Source organism: Eptatretus burgeri, chromosome 11 (genome assembly GCF_056783735.1).
Source record: "Eptatretus burgeri isolate ZD-2024b chromosome 11, Ebu_testis_v1, whole genome shotgun sequence".
Classification (NCBI taxonomy): domain Eukaryota; kingdom Metazoa; phylum Chordata; class Myxini; order Myxiniformes; family Myxinidae; genus Eptatretus; species Eptatretus burgeri.
The window spans coordinates 16057942-16078452 of record NC_140971.1 but is presented as its reverse complement, the minus strand read 5'-3'; the positions used below and the strand labels follow the sequence as shown (position 1 = coordinate 16078452).

Below are 20511 nucleotides of genomic sequence, written 5' to 3'. Positions count from 1 at the left end.
TGGTGGGGAAAATATCTCAAAAGAAGGAATGCATTCAGATGCAATCATATATTTATTTATTTTTACTTTACGAGTCCTATGAAAAGTTATGGAGCAAAAATTGCCGAAATGTCTTTTTTCCTGAAAGGTAACAAAACAGCGAAATCAATTATTACTACTACCACAACTTTAGTGGCACCACTCATATTCAAACATTCTTATGGGGCCAGCAGGATGAGAAGGGTGGTGGGAGTCAGGGTTGGGGAGGGGGGGCAGGGGAAGTACAGTAGTTTTGACCCATCCTTCAGGAATCAGGTGGCCAGACCTGATGTTCGACTGAAGGTGATTTGGGTGGGAATTTGGAATTTGTTCACCCTGCCAATAATAACTGGCCGACTCTACATGAAAGACACTGTTGTATGGTTCACATCAACCAATGATTAGTGTTGCAAGACAGATCCTCCAACTTAACAACCTTCCGATGGATGATGCAAAAAATGATGTAACTAGCTGCCATAAATGTGAAACACCAGGGTGAGAGTTTGTTTATACAGTGCCTTCAGAAAGTATTCACACCCCCCGACTTTTGTCACTTTTTTTGTTTCAGCCTGAATTTAAAATGGATTTAATTCAAGTATTTTGTCACCGATCCACACAAAATATCCTATGATGACAAAGTTAAAACATGTTTCAAGAAATTTTTACAAATTAATTAAAAATGAAAAATTGAAATGTCTTGCATCAAAAAGTATTCAACCCCTTTGCTACAACACTACAAGTTGAGCTCAAGTTCATCCAATTTCCTTTGATCATCCATGAGATGTCTATACAACTATATATATATATATATATATATATATATATATATATATATATATATATATATATATATATATATATATATATATATATATAATTGCGGTTCTGGAAACCACTTCCCTCCAAAACCAATAGCAGCCAACATACAGTGGTCCCCAGTCAGTTATTTAATTAATGTACGCTCAGATCGACCCACTAGACAAGAAAGAAGGGACTAACGGGACAGTGCGTTGTGTAAATCTCATAGTTAGGTCTGATTATATATATATATATATATATATATATATATATATATATATATATATATATATATATATATTCGCATAACCCACGCTCTGCGCGACATGTTGGGGTGGGTATGTTTGAGAAAGGAACTGATGCAGAGTATCAGTAGTAATTTTACTTTAATGCAGTAAGTGGAATCTGATTTCACTGTTTTTAGAACCATTTTATTTACTTTTTTTTTGTACCATGCACCTCATATGGTCTTCGAGATAATGCAAGCCGAATATCACGTTACTCGAGCGCAGAACAAAGTAGAAGATAGCGCAACACGAAACCACAAACTCGGAAATAATATACAAGATGAAAACACACATATACTGTATATATATATATATATATATATATATATGTATATATATATATATATATATATATATATATATATATATATATATATATATATATATACACATGAAAACACACATATACATATATAAAAACACCATATATTGTATATATACATATATTAAAACACACATATACATATATATATATACACATGAAAACACACATATACATATATATATATATATATATATATATATATATATATATATATATATATATATATATATATATATATATATATATATATATATATATATACATGAAAACACACATATACATATATATATATATATATATATATATATATATATATATATATATATATATATATATATATATATATATATATATATATATATATATATACATGAAAACACACATATACATATATGTATATATACATGAAAACACACATATACATATATATATACATATATATATACATGAAAACACACATATACATATATAAAAACACCATATACTGTATATATACATATATTAAAACACACATGTACTGTGTATATATATATATATATATATATATATATATATATATATATATATATATATATATATATATATATATATATATATATATATATATTGTTACGGCTGTGGAAATTCGCACCATACACCATAAAGGTTCCTTAGATTAGCTATGCTGGAAAGTGAGTGTTCAGATAGGTTTCCCCACCGTTGTTTAGAGGGATTTCTTCGTATTCACCGGGCTGCGACTCTTTGAAATAGCCGTTTTTCTTTACCTATCGTTATTTTGAACCGACACGCAAACAACAACCGCCACCAAGTACGCCGCAACGCCAAGCACGCAACAAACCTACACACAAACAACAACCGCCACCAAGTACGCCGCAACGCAACAAACAACCGCCACCAAGTACGTCACAACTCCAACCACGCTACAATTTCCCTCACAACAACCACCACCATTTTCACCACTACCCCCGCTTCCGAACGCCATCCTCCACGGTCCACGCTACGACGGTTTCCGCATCGGGAACCGTCCGAGAACGCAGGCAGGATTGACAGAACAAAAGCTCTTGCGGAGCCTGTGGGGTTTTTCCCGCCTATTTTCCCCACGCTTGGTGTGAAGGGAAGGGGGCAGGGCAGCTCGCTTCCGATTGGCGGATGCACGGCGTGAGGCGGTCGGAGTGAGGGCACGCCCCGTTTCGAGAAGCTTCTCGAAGAGAGGTGGAGCCAGAAGCGGGGCGGAGCGAAGGGCGGAGCCCCGACCTATAAAGGGCGTACGCACGTGAGGCTCGCTCTCTTGCCCTCTCTCTCTCTCTCGCTTTCGCTCTCGTACTTGGTCTCGTGGCGCTGGTCACCCCTCGGGGCTTCGCTCTGCCTCTCGCTTGGTTCATGCTCTCGGTTGCGGACTTTTCTTCCCCTCGCTCGTTCGAGCGCTCGTGGTCCGGCGAGCAGCCTGTTGGTGGAGACGCGGACCGAAGGCGCAGCAGAGCCGGCTGTGTGGTGGACCTGCGTGTCCGGGCGAGGGGTGCCGGAGAGGGTTCTCCGGCCGCGTGGGAGGCCGGAACCAGGCGCGACCACGCTGACGGTCTTGGGAGAGGGACTCGACGACCACTAACGGGGGGCAGGTAACCTGCTACGGTCTAGTGGGCCCATTCGGTCATCCACGGCCCATGACCATAAAGGTCTACGAACCCCGTCTACCCCCTTGCCTATGAGGGGGTCTTTCCTTTTGTTTTGTATGACCACTGTGGTGCCGTGTCCCTGAAAGTAGAACCTGCTAAGTAACTGTGCTGTAAATACACCCTTGCTTATAGTCGGTCGTAACGTTTTCTTGTTTCTTGCTTGTACATTGCATGACTGCCTTGGCTGTATATACGTGTGCTTTATAATAAACGTCCTTGTGTGAAATGTATCCCGTTCGTCGTGTCCTATTTCCCTTTTGAAAGCCATCTTGCATCGTGGAATGAGTAGTGGGTTTTGAATGCCCGGTAAAGAGAATCGGATCCGTCGAGGTCGGCGATAACACCGCTCAGTTATCGCTTTAGAACGGAACGGGCCGCTTAAGCGGTTCGTGTCCCAGGCCGACCTGCGGCGCGGTGCAGCCCCTCGGTAGGTTACCCGCGCGGGTACTTAGGTATATCGACATTCGGCGATTCACCCTATTTCGCGCGGGTAGAATGCGGACTGGGCTGTGGTGAGGTTAAACCCCCACCCGTGAATGTTTCCTGGCAGTAGTTCCAGGAGGGTCATGACTGAATTGTCCGTCCGGTGGGAGACGCGGTTGCGATTGGAGTTACATGGCCGATCGCACGCCGGCGGGCGCCAATTCGTAACAATATATATATATATATATATGAAAACACACACATACACTGTATATACATATATATATATGAAAACACACACATACACTGTATATATATATATATATATATATATATATATATATATATATATATATATATATATATATATATATACACACATCTTCTTCTTTCGGCTGCTCCCGTTTGGGGTCACCACAGCGGATCATCCGTATGATCCGCATCGTGATTTGGCACGTTTTATGCCGGATGCCCTTCCTGACGCAACCCTGGTCGCCTCTTATGACACAGGGATATATATATATATATATATATGAAAACACACATAGACTGTATGTATGTATATGAAAACACACATATACTGTATATATATACATGTGAAAACACATTCTATATATATATATATATATATATATATATATATATATATATATATATATATATATATATATATATATGAAAACACGCATATACTATATATATATATATATATATATATATATGAAAACACACATATACTGTATATATATATATATATATATATATATATACATATATGAAAACACACATATACTGGAAATATATGAAAACATCACATATATATATATATATATATATATATATACATATATATATATATATATACATATATACATACACACATATATATATATATATATATATATATATATATATATATATATATATATATATATATATATATATATATATATATATATATATATATATATATATATATATATACATACAATTGCGGTTCTGGAAACCGCTTCCCTCCAACACAAATAGCAGCCAACATGCAGTGGTCCCCAGTCAGTTATTTAATTAATGTACGCTCAGATCGACCCACTAGACAAGAAAGAAGGGACTAACGGGACAGTGCGTTATGTAAATCTCATAGTTCGGTCTGATTAAACCTCTGAACTTCATTCCTAGTTTGCCCTTTTTCTATTCCTGAGGTAAATCCAAGCAAGGAGTCCTCGCGTGAGCCAGCAGGCGCTACGCTCGGACACCCATCAGTAAAAACCACAGCCGCGTCCTTCGTACGTCCTCACTGAAGACCGAGGGCAGTAGTAGAAACCAACAATAAACGCCAGCGCTGCATGGAGCACGTGCAGCGCAACGATGACCCCCGACCCACTGTTCAGGTGATCAGAGGCATGACCAACACCTCAAATGCTAATAACATACAGTATGCATGTGGCGCACTCTTCTTCAATCCAATTCCCAATGAATAAATATATATGTCCCCTTTTCAATCCGAATCTCCATGTAATAATTATATCCAATCCTTTTCCTCAATTCCCTGACAGATCAGGGCTGGCACTGTGCACGCCACCGCCTCTGATAACCACAAACACGATGCTCGATGGTGGGCGGACACACCCACTGACTACATGTACAATGGCGGACTCACCCACAGCCCGTGATACTTTATCATCGTACAGAACGGGGCACGAATAACACACATCTTTGTTCAGGTCTGCGTATGGGGGTAACGTCCTATTATCGGTCTTCGCTCATCACGACAGCCACAAATGTCTCCTGCGGACGGCAGACATCCTCCCGCACCTCCGCCTGAATGCAGCTGCTACCAGGCAGAGGCATGCTGTGCGGCCGGATCGCTCAGGCCGCGTGGTGCACCACGGAGCAGGCACATTGACCAGTGCCAACCGTGGGTCGCTAGGGCACAGCACGGGGTTCGGTGCAAGGTGATTCATATCATGGAGTTCGGTGCAAAGGCAATTCAAATCAAGGGGTTCGGAGCGAGACGATTCCACAGCATGGAAAAATCTGGCTGAAAAAGGAGTGGAGCCGCTTCCGGCCATCACAGCCAGGCTGAGCAGTGACCGGGGCCCAACCAGAGCATCCAATTCGGGTGACGACACCGCTTCGGGTCGTCGCCCCCGCCCCGCACCGCGGGGTCTATAAAAGGACAGGTCACGGAGCCACTAGCGTGTCCTTCCTGCCAATCGTTCCTGCCTGCCGCCCCTGTCTGCCAGTCCTGGGCTAGTGGTTGTCTTTTCTGCGCTGCGTTCCCGTCTGCTGGTGGATTCCAGTTACAGCTCCAGCTCCAGATCCAGTTCCAGTTTGAGTGCCAGTTCCTCTCAACTTGTTCTGTCTGGCTTGAGATCGACAGTCTGCCAATTCGCCTGCTGACTCCGCCTTCTTCACCACCTCGTCGCCTCAATCCACCCACTCGCTTTTGACTTTGCCTCTCGCCCCCCCCTTGCTTCGGACTCCACCTTTCTCCACCCACTCGCTGCTGGCTCCACCCAAGTCCCTCCCTTCACGCCTCATGGTCGCGTCTCATTCTCTGGACTGACGCAAGCTGCACAAAGTGCCACGAAGCAAGAGACGACGGGCCAGCCCAGCCCGGGGGGGGGGGGTATCGCCCAGCAGAGCATCCCCCCAAAACATACTGGTGGCGCAGTCGGGCAATCGTGCAAGGTATTGAGAGACCATTAGCCTCATCTCCTCTCCTTTTTCTCTTCATTAACTCCTCTTCATCAAAGGTGTGTGTGTGTGTGTGTGTGTGTGTGTGTGTGTGTGTGTGTGTGTGTGTGTGTGTGTGTGTGTGTGTGTGTGTGTGTGTGTGTGTGTGTGTGTGTGTGTGTGTGTGTGTGTGTGTGTCCTGGTGCCTGTCCTCGCTTCAGTTAAGATTGTACAATAATTATATCGGGATAACTCTGCTCTGTGTCTGCTTTTGTAATTTGCTTGTGTATTGTCGCACTACACTTTTCTTGCTATCTCTTCCCACACACAACAATAAAAAGTATTAACTGTGCCACATATCTTTCCTCGCCTGCTTGTCAATAAATCCATTGTAGAAATGTTCCCAGCTCGTTTTCGTCTTTTCTTTCATTGATCCAGCATGGTCCGAATCCTAACCTAGCTGGGACTTTATTCCTAACGATCTGTTCCTTTTCGCCGGTACGTCCTCGGCAGTGTCGCTCGGCTGCATCTGATACGGTTCGGTCAAGGCATAGCGAGGGTGTGTCCTCGGGTAATTGGGTCATGTCATTAATTAGGTAACCCGATTAACCCATCGACGGGAGGACCCAAGGTCACGTGGTTGAATTATTGGCATTCATGGTCGGTTCGCGACCCGCCGAGTCACGGAATTATTCGTGTGCGATGGCCTGCAATTCCGGGGAGTCTGGTGGAAACCTGAGATAGCTTCCCCCTGGTGGTCTTGTTACCCGACCCGCAACTATATATATATATATATATATATATATATATATATATATATATATATATATATATATATATATATACACACGATAAAATATATACATATACCTATACACACACAACAAATATATTGTTACGGTTGTGGAAATTCGCATTACACCATAAAGGGTCCTCAGGTGAGATATAATCGGTAAGTCCATGTGTAGTTAGCCCAAACCCGTTGTATAGAGGGAATATATGTGATCCATTCGGGCTGCGATTCTTCAGTTTGTCGTTTTTCTTTTGCTGTCGTTAATTTGGTGCAAGAACAACAACGAACATCGGCACAACCAACATCTCAACGATCACGCCATTCACTACACGACGCCAACAATCACGCCATTCACACCACGACGCCACCTTCCACAACTAAGCTACCACATCTTCGCCACTCGCCATTCGACGAGCACCGTGCGGTCACGATCTCCGCGGGACGGATGAAAGGAGCGGAGTGGCAGCTTAAATATCACCCACCAAGATCTCCCGCCCAACACGCCCATGCTTTGGCATGGGGGAGGTGTGATTTGAGCCAGAGGTCAAAGGTGAAAAAAGGTGGGGGCCTGATTTTGGGTGAATAATTCCCTGGCCCCGAGCCAAAACTGACTTTCCTCGTCCCCGCACGGCGCGGGGAGGGGGGAGCGAGAGGGCACGCCCCTTTTTGGGAAGCTTCCAGAAGGGAGGTGGAGCCAGAAATGGGGCGGAGTGAAGGGCGGAGCACCACCCTACAAAAGGGGTGGGCGTGGAGAGGCTCGCGTTCGAGTTGGGCTCTTGTTCAGTCGGTTGTCGAGGGGTGGAGAGTCCTTGCTCTGGGTTCGGTCGGTTGTCCCTGAGGAGAATTGTGGAGAGTTGTGGTGATTGCTCCTGGTCGGAGGTGCTGTTCGTTCGTCCCTGTCGGGCGGACGACACGTGCAGGCGCGAGGCACGAGCACAGTGGACCACGCTGGAGGGACTCGGAGTTACGGTCGCCAAGGACTCGACGCGCTGAGGGAAGTCGCGACTTCCTTTTCTTTTGGGGTTTTGTGTAAATGTCTGTGGGTGGCGCCAGTCTTGAAAAGTAGAATTGTTATGTGTTGCCGTGTCAATCATATTCGGTTGTCGATCTGCTTGCTTTTATTGTGTTTTCTTGCTTGACTGTAATATACGTGCCTTCCATGCTTCCGCAAGAAATGTGCTGGTCCAATTGTTCCCCGTTTCGCTGCGTCCTTTCCTTTGTTTGAATCTCCATCTTGCATCACGTAAGGGATTAATAGTGGGTTTAAAACACTCGGTAACTAATCTGAACCGTCAAGGTCGACGATAACTCCGCTCGGTTATCCCTGTAGTACGGAACGAGCCGCTTAAGCGGTTCATGTCCGGAGTCGACCTGTGGTGTGGTACAACTCCTCGGTACGCTATCCGCGCGGGTACTTAGATAAATCGGCGATCAGACCGTATTCCACGTGGGTAAAATGCGGACAGAGTTGTGGTGAGGTTAAACCCCCACCCGTGACTGGTTCCTGGCGGTAGTTCCTGGAGGGTCACGACTGAATTGTCCATTCCGGTGGGCGACGTGGTCGCCATTTGAGTCAAGCGGCCGATCGCACACCGGGCGGGCCAGAATTCGTAACAATATATATATATATATATATATATATATATATATATATATATATATATATATATATATATATATATATATACATATACATATACATTTCTATGTTTGAACCCTCCCACACTCCTCCAGCTGAAGTGGCTGTGTAAAGCAACAAGAAGACACACAAGGTAAGTGCTAATGCTGTTTTGAACCCTTCCCAGAGTTCCTCAACAACTATAAAAACGTTCACACATAGTACACACGTGAGAATCCCAATGCTATGCACCCTCTCATCATTAATTGGCGAATCATCAGCGATTACGGAGACAACAATGCATACCAATGAGCTGGACCAGATTTACTTGCTTGTGGGCCCGAGGCCAAACCACATCAGTACCCCCCCCAAATATTATATATATCGTAATATTGCAATGTAAAAAAAAAAAAAAAAAAAAAAAAAAGGATGTTTTTTTTTGGCCTACTAGCCTACTCCTGATATACAATAAATATTTGCAAGATATAGGGCCTCCTCATCTACTCCTGGCCGATCAGAGAACTCACAAGTCCCCGGTGGGCCCCCAGTTACTGGTGGGCCTAAGGCCAATGGCCTATGTTGCGTATTGGAAAATCCAGCCCTGCAAATGAGGCTCCCAAGCATGTACCACGTGCAAACGTCAAAAGCAGTCAATATATAAATAAAGAAAGATTTATGCGTGCACTATGTGTGAATGTCTTTTATAGTTGGTGAGGAACTCGAGGAAGGGTTCGAAACAGCGTTAGCACTTACCTTGTGCAAGTCTTATTGGGGTGCTTTGTGCAGTTACTTCGGCTCGAGGAGTGTGGAAGGGGTCAATCATTAATATAAACCGAAACACCTGGGTGTTGTCGATTAGGTGAGAGCTGATTGGCTATTCCCTTCATTCACAGGTGAGATATGTGGGTGGAGTCTTTCTTCACACACACACACACACACACACACACACACACACACACACACACACACACACACACACACACACACACACACACACACACACACACACACACACACACACACACACACACACACACACACACACACACACACACACACACACACACACACACACACACACACACACACACCTACCTCCATTTCGATGTTGATGGTTCCATCATATGGTTTAGAAATACCGACAAAAGATCAAAATAAAACTGAAGAGCCATGAAAGTTTCCAACTTGAAATACTCCGAATTGTCTTCCCAATCAACAGTGACGCAGGAAGCGCTGATGACGTCACATATTGCCAAACGGGATACGGATGAGACAACACAAATGACGTGAAATAAGTTTTGTTCAATTCACCAATATTTCGTCCGTTTATTAAGTATTTCACGCACAGGTATCGCAGGTGAGTCTTTCCACCGGTGATTGTAAGGAATGATTAAGCAGTTCATGAGGGTTTAAAAAAGATGTTTGGTTCGTTTGGTTGAAGAGTTTATAAAGTTTCTTTCCTTAGGTTTTGATAACCACAAACATGTTTTTTTTTTTTTTCCTTCTTTCGACTCAGGTAGATAGATACAGGTGCAGCAGCGGGATGAATGAGCAGCATTGGATCAACGCATTCTTTTTTTCTTTTTTTTTGAATCAGGCTACAGTTTACCTGGAAACAGGTAATACTGTATTTAATTTAAAGCACTTTGAAGGTTTTTGGCGCGTTAGCAAATGACAAATCGTAACTGTACATCAAAAAAAAAAAAAAAACCACAAAAGTAAAATTTGATAACAGGTAGACAGACTCACCTTGCCCAGGTACGTGTAACCGTGTCTCGATGCCAGCTGCGACGCCACGTCCGCTCCGCCGTGCACTCGCACAGCCCAGCTGTTACTGTACACCTTGTGTTGTGGACGAGCGCAGACACACGATGCGAGGAACACGCTCAGGGGGATGTAGAGGATCCGCATACCGAGTCGTGCACCTACCTGGTCCCGTCACCGGCCCCGCATTCGGCTGTGCTCGTTGGCCCCCGTCGTTTTTATGGAGCGCGGGTTGTGAGTCAGGACACGACGAGGCGACGGAGATTACGGGCAGGGAGGGCTCGTCTGGCCACTGGGTCTGGGTGGAGACCGTGGAGGTGTTGTGGGAGTGGTCGGGGTGGAGAGAAGCGCACGGATCGCCCGTGGCGTTTGTGAACCATCACACCCACAGTCATACTGTTTGATGTCGGTGCGCACCTGAAGTCGGCCTTGTGCGACGTATCGAACCTTTGGCTTCCGTTTGGGTTTTCATTTATAAATGATGTAAAAATTTGCTTAACAATAACATGAGGACAATAAATGTCGACCGTTCAGCTTGCTTGGCTGCTGCACTCAAACACACCCAACCTTTCAGAGGCACACCTTCCCAGGGTTACCTTTCGCACGTATGGCGCGAAATATCAACAACAATAACCTGCACACCTTTTTTTTTTACCGGGAAAACGATTTAATTTGTTAATTTGGAGCACGTGTCACTTCTGGAAAAAATTTATTTATTTGTATTATATCTACAATATATATATATATATATATATATATATATATATATATACAGGGGGCTGCAAAATTAGGTATACAGTAAGGATTATATACCAGTATTATAATAGTGGTGCTGGGATTCATTTAATACTAGAATTCATTTAATTCATTAAAATCATTATTACCATTTTATATGTTTATTATTGATATGATTGTATAATCCAAATACGTTTTGTGCGCACGTTTTGTTTTTCATTACTGTATACCTACTTTTGCAGCCCCTTGTATATGTGTATGTATAAATATTGCTGATACTACATTAGCATGAGCGAATTAGGCTCACTGTTTCCTGGCTTGGGTTCAGTTAGCAAGTTTCTTGTAGAGCGCTCGCCAAGCGGCTTAAGCACTCAAGCAAGCACTCCATTGGAAACCGTTGATAAGGAACGGCTGGCTGAGCAAGCGCTAGCTAGCTGCTTGGTAACAGAACACAACCCTGTGTTCACCTTTGACCTTTCTATTGCTCAGAGGTAGTTCGTTCACCTTTCACCTATCTTTCTTATATCGACCCCACCACAAACTGGTTGATCGGTGCTTCACACGCAGAAGGTTGCATCACAAACCACCGTCCATCAGATAGACGTTAAGCCGGGTGTCCCCTCTGCTAGCATTCGTTGATCCCACGGTGTCTTTCATCAAGAGTCGGTGAGTTATCTCCGGCATGTTGAACATTTACAAACAACTTGGTGCACCCGATCAATATCGGGTTATTTCGAGTCGAGTGAAGCATCAAGAAGATTGTTGTTGGTGAAAATTGCCATAAATAAGCAAAGCCATAAATACGTCACCACGGTGGAGAGGAGCGATCGAACATTTGGAGGAACAATGGGCAAGGGAAAGAAACACTCAAGAGAAAAAAAAACAAGTTGAAGCCCAGAAATAAACGTTTTTTTTACACACGTGGCAAAATTTAACTAGGGAGTGCAACACGGTAATGATGGTCCAAATGACCTCATTTCCTTCAAGGTCGTACATCATGTGAACAGTCGTAAGACTGAGTGTAGTAGCCACAGAAAATGACCTTATGTACATTCATTTCAATTCAGTGTACGGAAAATAAATATTTCAAAGCAACAGGTTCATTTCCCAACAGAGCATCACCTTTCAAACGCGCAGGCGCAGTCCAAGCTCCGCCCCCTCTCCCGCCAAGGCAGTCACGACATGAGACAAACGATCGTCCAAACCGCCGTTATTTTATGTTTTTACATCAATTTGATTAAGAATTGAAATATTACTGTGACGTCGACTTCCCCACATGTGAAAAGAATGTGGTCCAGCAAATTTTAGGGAAATTGGCACAGGGGTTTAGAAACGTATAAGAAACAAGCAAACCGATTCACTTTTATATGTGTTACATGTTGGGTCACCCAGTCAATATTGGGGTTTTTTTTAGACCGGCAAAACATGAAGAAGATGATTGATGTTTCGTTTGAGCTGTTGCAAAAATTAAGCTGGGAGTGCAACATGGCAGTGATGGCCCAAAGGGCCTCATTTCTTTGTTTGAGGTTGCATAGGATCATGTGATGACTACTTTCACTCAGTGTAGTCTCATGGAGACTGTGCAACCGTTGTATATTACTTAATATTCTTCATGCGGAATCCAAACAATTAAATGAAATTGGTTTCATTCCAAAAACAAATTCACCCTCAAATGTCACACAAAATTGCCGCCCCCGAAGGAAAGCTCTGCCCCTCTCCCCGCCGACCGACCAGAGCACCGTTATTTCTTATTTTAACATCGATCTGATGACTATGGAACCTTTGTCTATAAATTTTTAATTTTGCATATGGATCATAAATAATTATATTCAATTGGTTTGATTTTTGACAAATAATTCCCCTTCAAAGAGGACACACAAGTGTGGATGGACAGGACACCTAAACCAAGCTCGACCCTTCTCCCCACCAAAGGGGAAACCCGACATAGACCGTCGATCAGCCAAAACGCCGTTATTTCATATTTTTACTTAAATTTAGAATTGAATGTTTTTAATATGATGTTAACCTGCCAAGTGTGAAAATAATGTGGTAAATTTCAGGGGAATTGGCCCAGGGGTATGGAATTGTCTAGAAATCAAAGAAAACCACACACACACACCTTGCTTTTCCATGCCTCTTACCAACCCCCCTGCTTGAGCCCATCAAAGATGATCCCGGTACCTCGATTTTACCGGAGAATGGAGGGGAAAGTGGGAAGTGCTCTCCGAGCGATAGCAGTGTTCCAATGCAGCTGTGGAATAATAAACTGGTAACAAGCAGAAATCAACAACCTCAATATCAAAACAAGGAAACTCCTCATCATCCACAAAATGTTCCACAAAAATCAGTGCATCCCGACAATGTACCTGCCGAGCCGAGAAGCAGGTCGTGGCTTGACGGAACTCAACCAAATGCCCAGAGTGACACCTTGAAAGATTGGCTAAGGAAGTGAAAAGTTCAACAGACTACCGAAACCAATTTGGACAGAAACATGAAGACAGCAATCCAGAAAACGTATCCCTAACCCACCTTGCAAAAAAAATTGCAAAGACAGGTGCAAATAGAGGATGTGACACATGAAACCAAAACAGCAATGAATACAGAGAGCTCCATCGATAGGAAAAAGGACAAAATAAAAATATAAAGTGAAATATCAACAGATATACACTGACAAATGGGATAACGATAAAAGAGCAGGAAGGTATTAACAACAACAACAACAACAACAACAACAACAACAACAACAACAACAAAAAGAATTGGACAGATTTGGAGTAGACAAAGAAGGCTTATTGGAATGTGTAAGAGGAGGTCAGTTGAACTGGGATGGAGAATGAATCATTATAAATGCCCAAGACCAGGGACACTATAACAATGGTTTAAAGAAAATTTGTGGAAACATGAACCAAAAGCAATCATTGAAAACAAGGAAGTGACACTCACGTACAACCTGATGAGCCCATCCTGCGTGAACAGAGAAAGCAAAGCATTGTGACCAGATATAGTACTGAGGTACAAAAATAAGAAGACAGAATTGCTAATTGAGGTTTCAATACCCAGCAATTTTGGCCTAAACTGCAGAAATGAACAAAATCACCAAATACCATGATCTCAAAAATGAAGAGAAAAGATCCTGGAAGCTGAAGAGCACCAAAATTATGCCGCCAGTGATACTTGAAGCGATGCAAATGATGAAGAAGAACCATTAGGGAGATCCTAAAAACCATCCCTGGGAATATTACTACAAACGAACTGCAGTTGGAAGCTGTCGGAGCCCTTGACACGAAACTTTGTGAACAAGAAAACGTCACAACTTGGTCAATGATTTGTGATCCCTTATGTAGATGTCGATACAGATTACTGCAGGAGCCTGTGGACACTGCCACGCTCCTGAGAAATGAAGCACATGCTGCATACACTCGGATCGGGATCTGGAGTTTCATAATGGGGCATGTCAAAAGATATCAATGGGAAAAAAAAAATGTGCAAAGATAGTGGGTGTAGTTTGAATGCGTGAAACAAGCCAACACCAGCCTTTTAAAGTGATGATACGTTTAGAGCGTTTCACTCCAAACCATTACCCGGATAGCCTGATGGAACAAATGTGATTCAAGTTGATCAAAGGTAAGTATGCTTACCTCGAAGCTGTCATGCCAGCCCTCAGGTTAAAATCGCATATCTACTACCTTTTGTTCATTGTTTAATAATGTCCTTATTATTTGTGTTATTTGTAACCATTTGTCTTAATGTCCTTGTCTTGTGATTGACGAATGTAGAAGCTCCTCGGCGAGCCCAAGAATGCAGAAAAATAATGAATTGATAGCTGTTTTAATGTCAGCACTGAATGTGTACTCATGCAGTGCATTTTAATCTTGCTTATGCAAGGAGGAGCAGAGATAATTGTTTGTTGAAAAAAAGAGAAAAGGCAAAGAAGGGAAATTAAAAGAGAAGAAGGGGGAACAGGTCAAGAGGGGGTTTGGAGTAAAGCTGAAAGGAGATCTAATGTAATTAGTCTCATCCTAAGGGGATGTGAGACTATTGCAACACCCGTGTGTGTGTGTGTGTGTGTGTGTGTGTGTGTGTGTGTGTGTGTGTGTGTGTGTGTGTGTGTGTGTGTGTGTGTGTGTGTGTGTGTGTGTGTGTGTGTGTGTCGTTGGTCGTTATCTGAATTTTCAGGTTTGAGGAGGTGGAACGAAGTCCCCCCAAGGATTCAAAGCATCCACCTTCGCTTTGGATCACAGTTCATGAACCAAGCTGTTCAACTTTGTTGTTCTCAGAGTTTTGTTCCGAGGGCTCTTTTCAGGATCGTCACCGAACCCCAGACTGCCTCCAATTGTAGTTCGTTTGCGGTAGTATTACCGGGGATGCACATGGAGTTTCAATCACAGTGAGGTTCTTCTTTATTACCACTGGTACAATTTCGACACTCTTCACCTTCCAAGATCTCTTGATCTCATTTTGGGGGTCCTGTTATTTGGTCATTTTCTTGATTTCTACATTATTTATCAGTGGGTACTGATATGTCAATCAGCAATGCTGTCTTTTCCTTTTTGTTCCTGAGAATGACGTCCAGTCACAAGGCTTTTTTACTATGTTCACGCTCGATGGGATCATTAGGTCGTACAAAAGCATGACATCCTTGTTTTCAATGATTTCCCTTGATTCGTGTTTCCATGAGTTTTCTGGAACTGCGATGTTGAATCACTTTGCACACTTTGTTGTGCCGTTGTGTGTAAAGTTGTTCTGATAATAGTTCTTTATATTCCAAAAGCAGGTGACTCGTACTTTCTGTTTTTGTCTTGCAGAACCTACACTTGTCCGTCTGGCTCAGTCCTGCCATCTGTTAAATCTATTGGTGTAGTGTCCTTAATCTTCGGCATTTTTAAAATTATTATTATTCGTTCTCCGTCCCAGTTGAGCTGACCTCTTCTTAGCCATTCCAATGAGCCTTCTTTGTCGATCCCAACTCAGTCAAATTAGTTTTTGTATTTTCCTGCTCTTTTGTCGTTCTCCCAGTTGTTGGTGGTATATTTGTTGATATTTCTTTTTATATATTTATTTTGTCTTTTTTGCAATTGTGGGGCGTATTTGTTACCGTTTCATTTTCCTGTGCGGTATTTTCTACTCGCACCTGTTTTTGGAAATTCCTTGCAAGGTGAATTAGGGATACTTTTTCAGGTTTGGTGTGTTCATGGTCGTTTACAAATTGAATCCAATGGTCTGTTGAGCATTTCACATACTCAGTCCTACACTCGTCGCTCTGTGCACCTGGTTGAGTTCTATCAGGTTGCTCCCTCCCTCTCGCCTCAGCAGGTACATTCTCGGGATGCACTCGTTTTTGGAGAACATTTTGTGGATGGTGAGGAGTTTTCTTGTTTTGATGTCTAATATATTGATTTCTGATTTATTATTGTCGTTTATTATTCCACAGGTGTATTGGAACACTGGTACTGCGAGTTGGTTTATGGCTTTGATTTTGTTTCTTGGGGAGAGGTACAATTTCAGGATTTGCTTCATTCTATGTAGGTATTCTTTGGCGATTGTTTTTGCGCATTTGTTTGACTTTGTGACATATTTGGTAGCCCTCTTCTACTCTGAGGTATTTGTATGATGCTTCGTTTTCTAACTGCCATATTGTTGTTTCAAGGTCAATTTTTATGTTGTCTCTTATTGTTGGTTTACCTGATACAAATGTGCACTTGGAGCACTTATCTAATCCAAATTCCATTTGAATGTCTTCAAAGAACCGTTTTACTAGTTTCAGCTGTTCTGTAAACTTTTCATCATTCGGTGCGAAGAGCTTTAAATTAACTATGTATAGTAGATGCTCTGAGTAACATCATCATAAACGAGGACACGGATACACCCTAACAACCAAAAGAAGAACATCCAAAGAAATTGCACCAAATCCCCTTGGTGCAATTTCTTTGGATGTTCTTCTTTTGGTTGTTAGGGTGTATCCGTGTCCTCGTTTATGATGATGTTACTCAGAGGGTCCAGAGCCAAACAAAACAAGAGGGGGGAAAGACCATCTCCCTGGAAGATCCCACACCATACCTTCACATCTTGTATTTTGATATTTCCTTCTGAATGCTGTAATATCAATGTGGTGTTCCATCGCTTTGATTATTTGGGGTGTGTGTGTGTGTGTGTGTGTGTGTGTGTGTGTGTGTGTGTGTGTGTGTGTGTGTGTGTGTGTGTGTGTGTGTGTGTGTGTGTGTGTGTGTGTCCACCTGCATTTATATATTTTCGCTGTAAAAATGTTTCTCTCTGCAACCGCTTGTCCGTTCTATGTGAAACTTTAAACATAAGAGGGACTCCCCATGGAAAATATTGTGTTGATAACTCTGACATCATATATCACATGGTACGGATGTCATATGGGATTAAAGGAAAAAAAAATTGAACGACTTCTTCAAAATGCGCTTAACGAAAAAAATTGTAATATAGCACATGTTCTTAACTCCCCGTGGGATATATAGGATGATAATGATGACATCTTTGGTGAAGTGGTATTACAGCTATAATTGGTTGAATCAAAATCCTTATCCAAAAATCTGAAACTTCATAGATCTGATCAAAGACTCGATGCGAATGAAGAATTCAATTTATATCAGTCATGTGGTCTGATGGCCATATTGGATTTAAAATGAAAACGTAAAAAAAATCTTCTTCTCCAGAACCGCCTCACAGATCGATGCGAAACTTCATACAAATGATGGACTAATCATGGGGGAAAAAAAAATTCATCTCCACCTGCATTGATGCCCTTTAGCCTTAATGTGCACAAAAATGGTTGTTAAATATCCTAATAATGAATCAATATAATCAATAAAGTTACGGATAATGGCAATGTATGTGACATAATAGAGTGCATGGATGATTTGGGTATATGGACCGTAATAGCAGCGTGCTCAGTTAACAATGGTATTTTTGTTCAGAATGAGCAGGTGAGGTGACACTATGCACTCTGCGAATGCCGTTTTTGTTCGGCCCTCCCTACGCAGCAGAAGACAGGGTTTTGCAATCACTTCCATGTGTCTGTGTGTCTCTCCAGGCCGTAACTTCTTTTTTGATCTTTTGTCAGCATACCATTTGAGCTTTTGTCATCAAATTTTCAACAAAGCTTCATTATGAGAATATGGAGAAGACAAATTAATAATTTTGTCAAAATAATTTTCATCATTATTATTAGGGTACCCTGTGAGTACAGGGTACCCTATTGTTTTTCTTCTGTTTATTATTATTACGCATTATTATTATTATTTTTCCGCCGGCATTTTGCACCCTTTTTCGCTTTAAAAATCATTTTCTCTGGAACACTAAGTCCGATCGACAGGAAATTTTTACCATAGTATGTATCTTTTTTGATAGCACAATCACGTTATAATTATGACGTCATTGGTCACGTGGTACGGTCGCCATCTTGAAAAAAGCCATAAACTTTGGACATCTGTATCTCGGAAACCGTGCAATGGAAAATTTTTTCGTTTGATACATTTTACTAAGCTCCCTATGGGGAACACATGTGATTTTTCGTGACGTCATAGGTGAAGCGATATACCGGTGAAAATTCGTCAAGTAGAACGTGGTATAGGAAAAATCTGAAAAATTTTGAGTATCATCTACGCCTAAAATCACCGACGAAAATGTTTTTCTTGACGTCATCGATGACGTATTTCGGCCGCCATCTTGTTTTTTAGTGTTTTTTTAAAAAAAATCTTCTTCTCCAGAACGGCTGTGCAGATTGAGGCGAAACTTTACAGGCACATTCCCCCTGAGGTCTTGTTTCAAGTTTGTTAATTTGTTGTTGATATGTCACATGGTTTGGCGGCCATCTTGAAAAAACCCTAAAACCTTCAAACATCTTCTTCTCCAGAAGCGCTGGTCCAATGAAGGCGAGATATCAGAACTATATTCGTGAAATGTATGCGATGCAAGTTTGTTAATTTCGAAGTGATAGGTCACATGGTTTGGCCGCCATGTTGGATTTAAGAAAAATATTAAATAATGTTTTCTCTGGTATTTCACAAGCCATCGAAGCGAAAATTTGCAAGTGCCTTCCTCGCTCAAGTCTGCATACATGGTAAAAAATTTTTACCTCAGAAGTCACATGGTTTGGCGGCCATCTTGGATAGAAAAATAGACTTTATCCGATTTAAACGAAAATTGACACACTTGTTCGGGTCGACGATGGAAAGCAGAATTTAAATTTGTGATATCATACGTCACAAGGTTCGGCAGCCATCTTGGATTGAAAATGAATAAATTTTAAAAATCTTCTTCTCCAGAAGGGCAAGACAGATGAAGACGAAACTTCACACATATATTCCCCATGAGGTCCTTTCTCAAGTTTGTTAATTTGTTCTTGATCGGTCACATGGTTCGGCGGCCATCTTGAAAAATGCCTAAAACCTTCAAACATCTTCTTCTCCAGAAGCGCTGGTCGGATGAAGGGGAGATTTCAGAACTATATTCGGGACACGTAGGCGATATAAGTTTGTTAATTTCGAATTGATACCTTAGACGGTTTGGCCGCCATCTTGGATTTAAGAAAAATATTAAATAATGTTTTCTCTGGAACCACTGAACCAAACGAATCGAAAATTTGTAATTATCATCTACCATCGTGTATGCACGCATGGTAAAAATTATGACATCACACGTTACATGGTTTGGCGGCCATCTTGGATAGAAAAACGCACCTTTACCGATTAACACGAAACTTCACAAACGTGTTCCAGTACCCAGTTGGAAGCAGAATATAAATTTGTGATGTCATAGGTCTCATGGTTCGTCAGCCATCTTGGATTAAAAAATAATATCTTTGAACGTCTTTTTCTCTGAAAGAACTGAACAGATCCAGGCGAAACTCCACCACTATGACCGCCTCTCCATGACGAATAAAAAGTTCTCACCCCCTTTTGAGGTACGATGCAACGTTTGGCAGCCATATTGGATTGAAGGAAAAATATTAATTAATGTTTACTCTGGAAATACTGCATCAATAAATGTGAAACATCACCCTTATGGTGGAACACTCATGCGGAATGACGATTTGAAATTTCAACGGGATTGGGCCCAGGGTTTGGCAGCCATGTTGGTTTTAAGAAAAATATTAAATAATGTTTTCTCTGGAACTGCTTAACCTGGAGAAGCGAAAATTTGGAGTTATCATCCACCATCATGTTTGCACACATGGTCCAAATTATGACATCACACGTCACATGATTTCGCCGCCATCTTGAATTGAAGGATAAATATTAATTATTGTTTACTCTGGAACCGCTGCCTCTGTATAAGCGAAACTTCAGATTTGTAATTCAGGTGATATGCTAAACATAAGTTTAAAATTTCAACCTGATCGGTCACACGGTTTGGGAGCCAGAATTATTTATTTA

The 20511-nt window shown here is 42.0% G+C and overlaps 1 protein-coding gene and 1 long non-coding RNA gene across 2 annotated transcripts in view; one reads left to right on the top strand and one right to left on the bottom strand.

The window, feature by feature from the left end:
- The window catches only part of LOC147016565 (furin-like), a 107974-nt gene extending 97300 nt beyond the window's left edge, over positions 1-10674 (bottom strand). The window contains exon 1 of the mRNA XM_085845338.1: positions 10361-10674. Coding sequence (XP_085701464.1) covers positions 10361-10522 — 162 coding nt within the window. The 5' untranslated portion in view covers positions 10523-10674. The remainder of the gene's footprint in view (positions 1-10360) is intronic.
- Positions 4661-6386, top strand: LOC147016566 (uncharacterized). Its single transcript, XR_015049679.1, has 2 exons — positions 4661-4912; positions 5078-6386. It is a non-coding gene; the product is annotated as an uncharacterized LOC147016566 (long non-coding RNA).
- Positions 10675-20511: the final 9837 nt, after the last annotated feature.